We start from the raw sequence: 6,428 nt of genomic DNA, 5'->3' as shown, positions 1-6,428 counted from the left end.
CAGGGGTTAACATTTTAGGGAAAGCCCCATGGGGAGGAGGAGAGTTTGAGTAGAGACCTGAGGCTGGTGTGGGAGGAAGAGAGAGCGCTTGCTGCCTCGATTTGAGCTGTGCTTTCCTTTGTATGGACGTAGCCCACCCTCATCAGTTTGAGAACCAGGAGCAGGTTCCTTCCTATTGATCATTTTCTTGTGTTAGAATCTAGCTAGGGTGGTTTCCAACTTTCTCGTATATCTAGGTTTCCTGGGAAAACCTTAAGTTTGGGGGTTTGTTTGTCAAAATAGGATTTGAAACCCTAAAATTAGGAGAGTTTATATGATAATGGTTTCATGTTGCTGAATAGCCACGTAAGTAGATGGACCGCTTGAGCAGTCCACTAGGGAGGTGTTGAGACCATGGGGAGTGTGGACGTGCGTGTCTGTAATACCCAGACAAGCCACCAGGTGTCAGCCCTCCACCGCCCGTCTGCTCTGGGACGGCTTTCCTTGAGGGAAACAATTTGCCCTGGTGGGAAACCAGGCGGTCCAGGCACTGATACCTCATCCATTGCGGTCTGGACTAGATTCTGGAGCCCTGCTTCGTTCTGCCGCACCTCTCTGCCCCACAGAGAGCAACCTCGAGTATTAGCACCACTGAACACGAAATCCTTTATTGTCGGCGGAGAATGGAGCTTCGAGGAGCACCAAAAACGGCTGGAGTCAGCTGGGCTGGGCGGGACCCCCTCCCTCCCGCTGCGTGTGTTGAAATGTGCATCTGGGGCGGCCTGGAGGAGCCCCGGCATTTACACAGCGGGGGCCAGGCCAATCCTGTTATTGGCCCTATCAAACGCAGTGAAGTACAGCCTCAGGAAAACGTCTCCCAGCACCCAGATGTCCGAGTAAGGCTCGTCACCTACAGACTCTTCAAAGTTGCTGCGGCAGGTGCCCAGATGGTTCTGGAGGAGGAGGAGACAGCATGAGCCGGAGGCCTGGCCTGCCGCTCCCCCACCCCCCATACCCTGAAGCTCAGAAAAAATGTCAGCACAGGACCATCAGTTGGCATAATGACTATGTGGCTGGACTCCCATGTAGTCAGCCACGGTTCAAGTCCCAGACCTGGTGGCTTAAACTCGGCATGTGCGTGCGTGCCCAAGACCCTGAGAGGAGGTCTTTCTCTCTTTCTTCTTTCTTTCTTTCTTTTTTTTGGGAGAGGTTTTTGCTGTAGGGCGCATGCGTTCGCCAGAAAGACATAGAGAGACAGAGAGATAGAAAGCAAGAAATCACCCCCCAGGGGGATGGCCACACCGCCATCCTTTCTCCTCCATTCTCCTCTCGGGATCTTGGGCACGCACGCACAGGCGCCGGGTGTGAGTTCTAAGCCATCAGGTCCAGGATGCGAACCGCGGTCGACTACATGGGAGTCCAGTGACATAGCTATTACGCCAACTGCTGGTTCCCACGTGCCTCCTCTTTTCATGCGGACATCCTTGCCACCTGCAGAGGGAGGTGCGGAGACCCTCCTTACAGAGGAGGGAGCTGGGGCTAAGTGAGGCCAAGCTGCGGCCTGGGGCTAGGGTGACTTATCACTCGGATCAGGACAGTTTGGAGGTGGGAAGGGTGCACTGTTAACAGTTATGATGGGGCAAGGGGAACCAGCAGTTAGCGTAATGGCTATGTCGCTGGACTCCCGTGTAGTCGACCGCGGTTCGCGTCCCACGTCCTGGACCCGGTGGCTTAAAACTCACGCCAGGCGCGTGTGCGTGTGTGCCCAAGATCCCGAGAGGAGATTGGAGGAGAAGGGATTGCGGTGTGACCATCCCCCCTGGGGGGTGATTTCTCGCTTTCTGTCTCTATGTCTGTGTCTGGCTGGCGAGCGCACGCGCCCTACAATGAAAACCTCTCCAAAAAAACCAACCAACCAACCAAACAAAAAAAAAACCAGTTATGGCGGGGCAACACACTGGGAAGTGCCGGCCAACCCACTTGTCACCACGCCTTTGGCCTAGTCAGGTGTTGCGGTAGCCAGCTCTCCCTGTGCATTCATCAGAATGGAACGTCCTGACTGAACGGAAGCTCCTTGGGTGGGTGGGTAGGGACAGTGTCCCCCATTCCTTATCCCTAGCACCAGGCCGGCACTGGGTGCTTGCTCAGAATGTATCCGAAGGTGAGGAACGTCTCAGACCGCCCCTTGCTATCCACATGTTTGTGCTGCAGGAGGCGCCAGCCCTGCCAGTGAGCTCTGCAGCTTTTGCAATGGCACATCTTGGCCTCCAGGGGGAGCCTTTCTCCCAACCATAGCCCAACTTTTTTTTTTTTTTTAATAGTTTTGCTCTAGGGTTCATGTGCTCACACCTGAAGATGTGAGAGAGAGAGAGAGAGGGAGGGAGGGAGGGGGGGAGAGAGGGAGAGAGAGAGAGAGAGAGAGAGAGAGAGAGAAGGCGGAGAGGGAGAGAGAGAGAGAAGACGGACAGGTGGCGTGGTAGTTGAGGTGCTGGACATTCCCATGTGGTCGACCACAGTTCAAGTCCTGGACCTGGTGGTTTGCTTTCTCACTTTCCCTCTCTCTCTCTCTGGTCAAATTAAATAGTAATAATAATAAATAAATAATTCTTTAAAAAAGAGAGAGAGAGAAGTCCTGGAATCTGGGGCTCGGCCCCCAGGGCTGGGCCCCTCACCTTCTGGATATAGGCACTAGCTGGCACTGGATAGTTGCCGCCATCGATGGTGAAGACGATGTCAGGCAGAGTGTGGACGGCATTACAGTCGACGGCGTACTGTCACGGGAGACAGGAGGGAGAAGTCGGTCAGCTGATGCTTCGGGGTGTGGGGAGCCCGGATCAACCCTCGGGCCTGATCCCCTACCTCGCCGTCATAGGAGTGTTGGGCATTGATGAGCTCCTGGATGTTGAGGACAGGGTCACGGGGGCCGGTCAGCAAGGAGGTGCCAGTATCGATGATGGCCTGGCAGCCGCCATCACAGGCAATGACCTCTCCGTTCACGGAGATGCTGAGAGAGCGGGACAAAGTGGGAGCAGGATCATGCCAGAAGCCCCACCCCGGCTGTCTCTCAGCAGCCCTGTAGCTCAGACTCCTCTCTGCTTCCCTCTGGGCTGCCCACACTGATCTTTCATGTCCTTAACGTTCTTGAAAACCCCAAGCTCTTTTCTGCCTCGGGGCCTTTGCACCTGCAGGGTTCCTTCCCAGGGCCACCCCCACCCCCTCTGGCTAATTCTCCTGCCCTCCAGGCTCTGGCTTAGGCGTCACTTTCCAAGGAAGTCTTCCCTGCAGACCAGATCAGGCTCCCCTGCTGGCCACCTTCGTCATCCCCTCGCTCATTTCTAGCTGGTGCGTGTCATTCGTGGCAGGTTGTGTCCTCAGCGCCTGCCCAGCACACAGCAGGCGCTCAACATGTGTTTGTTGAATGAATGAAAGAACGAATGAGTGAGGGACGAGTGGAGGCTGTACCCGCCGTCTGACAAGTTACAGGGCCCACAGAATGAAGACGGGGTTCCCTGGGGCAGCGGTGCCCAGGTGGCAGGAAGGGAGCTACAGTCTCCTCTGGAGGAGGTATCTTCCTGCCTGTCCCTAGCTCAGATGCTGACCCCAGACGCTGAGGTCCCCCTCCCAGGCAACGCCTAAGGCAGCCTGAGGGGAAGGCCCTGGGCACAGAAAGCCTCCAAAGGACAGGCCTTCATCCCATGGCATCGCGTGAAACCCAGCCTGGCTTCCCCTCCACGTTCTCAGGCACCCCTGGGCCCCCAGGTTCCTACTCTGTCACAGTCCCCTGCCCCCTGCATGCCAGGGATGGCAGTGGGTGGAGTGTCCTTTGCATAATTGGCTTTTAGTTCTCGAGAATGAGGCAGACCTCGCTGCTGTGGGTATCTTCTTTCAGGGCCTAACCTTCCCAGCTTGCCTGTTCTAAATGGAGACTCCTGGGTAAACCGGGATGGTTGGTCACTTACTGTGACTCTGTTCAGCCTGGTGCACTTCTCCTGGGTCCCCTTCTTACTGCACCGTGGGCGCTTAGACTTCAGTTCATGCCCAGCCCACAGAGCAGTGTGCTACTCCCCCACGGCGAGGGCATCTTCCCAGGGACTTCGGTTCTCAGGTCTCTCCATCCCCTCCCCTTGGTGCCCAAGGCTCAGGCCTGACCCATCCTCTCTGCTCTAAACCCTGGTCAGGAGGCCTGGAGGGATTATGAACCCATGGGTGGGGTGGACGTGTCTGTGTGATGGTCTGAGGCTGCTGTCCATGCCTACCTGCCAGTAGGTGGGTCTGGACACGGGCACCCAGTGGAGGTCTCCTCGGTAGTAGGAGGGGTCCACCCCTCCGAGCATCAGCACGCTGCCCTTCTCGTCCTTGCTGCGGGGCGGGAGGGAGAGGAAGGGCTCGGAAAAGTGGCAGCACTTTTCAAGCTCAGCGACACGCCAGGCGCTGCCGAAGGGTTTGCTGGTCGCCGCTGACTTAATCTGCACACACTCACGCGCCTGTGGGACAGGCACCGCTGGGATCTCCATTCTATGGAGAGCAGACGGTGGCAAGGAGGGGTGAGCTCCTGCCCAAGGACGGTCGCTGGGTGGCGAGTGAAAGGCTGAGGCTTGAACCTGGTTGCTGACCACCTCACCTTCCAGAAGGTGGCCAGGTCCCCTCCGGCAATCAGAGCTGGTATCAGACTGATATGTGGAGGGTGTCGTGGCCGGAGGGGTCTGACCCCCACATGTAGTCTGTCATTTTGCAGAAAAATCGAGGCCTGAGGGGACCCGAGGCCATGTGTTTAGGATCATTCTAGGGGCTTCATGGAGCCCAACTGTGCAGGGCATGGAGCCCTGCTGGGAAGTCCTCACCCTCTGCTGTGGCTGTCCTGGGTTTCTGAATACATTTAAAAAGTCTATTTATTGGGACCAGCAGATGGTGTGGTGGTTACATCACTGGACTCCCACATAGTAGACTGTGGTTTGAGTCCCACACACCGAGGACTCACCACCGGGCGCATGTGCGTGCGTGCCCCAAATCCTGAAAGGAGAATGGAGGAGAAGGGATTGCGGCGTGACCATCCCCATGGGCAAGAGATCAATTGCTTTCTGTCTTTCTGTTTCTCTCTGTCTTTCCGGTGAGCATATGCAGCCTATAGGAAAAAAGAAAAAAAAAATCCAAACCAAAACAAACAAACAAAACTCTCTTTAAAAAAGTTTCTTTCTTTCTTCTTTGAGAGAGACAGAGATGAAGACAGAGAGAGCTTAGCCTTAGGCCGTTAGACGCGGGCTTTGTCTGTTCCTGTGGTGACGAGGTGCAGTGACTATAACCCTGAAAACATCTGCATGTTTTTCAGAAAAAATTTTAAAACTTTCTTTCTTTCATGAGAGAGAGAGAATGAGACCCAGAATAAGAATGAAAGAGAAAGAGAGGGACGCCCACAAAGGGTCTGCATGCTGCGATCCTCCCCAGTCTCAGCCGGCCCAGATCCTGCGCTGAGGGAGGTCCAAGGACACGCGGGTTTAGTTACCTTACTGCCGTGCCCCTAAATTCTTAATAGTTTTTGAACAAGGGCCTCCATAGTAGCCCTTTTATTCTTCTTCTTCTTTTTTTTTTTTTTTTTTTAAAAGAGGGATTTTGTTTGTTGGCATGTGGGTTTTGCTGTAGGGCATGTGGACTTGCTGGAGAGACAGAGAGACAGAAAGTGAGAAATCACCCCCCAGGGGAGATGGCCATGCCGCAATCCCTTCTCCTCCATTCTCTTGGGATTTTGAGCACGCACACCTGGTGTGAATTTCAAGCCACTATATCGGGGACTTGAACTGTGGTTGGCTACATGAAGTCCAGCGACATAACCGTTATGCCATCTGCTAGTCCCCATGGTTGCCTTTTACACTGGACCCTGCACAGTTTCTAGCTGGCCCTGGGCTCATGGTGAAATCTCCATGGGATGGAAACCTCCCTGCTGACTCCTCTCCATCAGCAAATCCCGTTGCTTGTTCCTCCAACACAGAGCTCGGTCCCTCCACTCTTCCCCATCCCTGCCACCTCTCTGGACCAAGCTGGCTCCCTTCCTTCTAAAGAGGCTGCAGCCTCTACCCTGGCCTTCCTGCCTCCGCTCTGTTTAGGTCATTCTCCAGCAGGCATCTAGGGGGAGCTTTCAGAAATGTATGCTGGATCCCATCTTTTTTTTTTTTTTTTTTTAAAGAGAGATTTTTGCTATAGGGCCCATATGCTCGCTGGAGAGAGAGAGAGACAGAGAGACAGAAACTGAAAAATCACCCTCCAGGGGAGAATTGGCCACACCACAATCCCTTCTCCTCCATTCTCCTCTCAGGATTTTGGGTATGAACACACACATGCCTGGTGTGAGTTTCAAGCTTCCGGGTCTGGGACTCAAACTGTGGTCAGCCATGTGGAAGTTCAGCGACATAACCATTATGCCATCTGCTGGTTCCCAGATCCCATCTCTTCCCTGC

At 54.6% G+C, this 6,428-nt stretch overlaps 1 protein-coding gene across 1 annotated transcript in view; it reads right to left on the bottom strand.

The window, feature by feature from the left end:
• Nucleotides 1-738: 738 nt before the first annotated feature.
• Nucleotides 739-6,428, bottom strand: part of LOC102490497 (pepsin F) — a 16,055-nt gene continuing 10,365 nt past the window's right edge. The window contains exons 6-9 of the mRNA XM_006169630.3: nt 4,225-4,338; nt 2,839-2,986; nt 2,652-2,750; nt 739-932 (exon numbers count right to left, since the gene is read on the bottom strand). Of these exons, the coding sequence (XP_006169692.1) occupies nt 780-932; nt 2,652-2,750; nt 2,839-2,986; nt 4,225-4,338 (514 nt within the window). The 3' untranslated portion in view covers nt 739-779. The remainder of the gene's footprint in view (nt 933-2,651; nt 2,751-2,838; nt 2,987-4,224; nt 4,339-6,428) is intronic.

Source organism: Tupaia chinensis, unplaced genomic scaffold (genome assembly GCF_000334495.1).
Source record: "Tupaia chinensis unplaced genomic scaffold, TupChi_1.0 Scaffold147351_1, whole genome shotgun sequence".
NCBI lineage: Eukaryota > Metazoa > Chordata > Mammalia > Scandentia > Tupaiidae > Tupaia > Tupaia belangeri.
The sequence above is the reverse complement of the archived record's forward strand: the minus strand, read 5'-3'. Positions and strand labels throughout refer to the sequence as shown.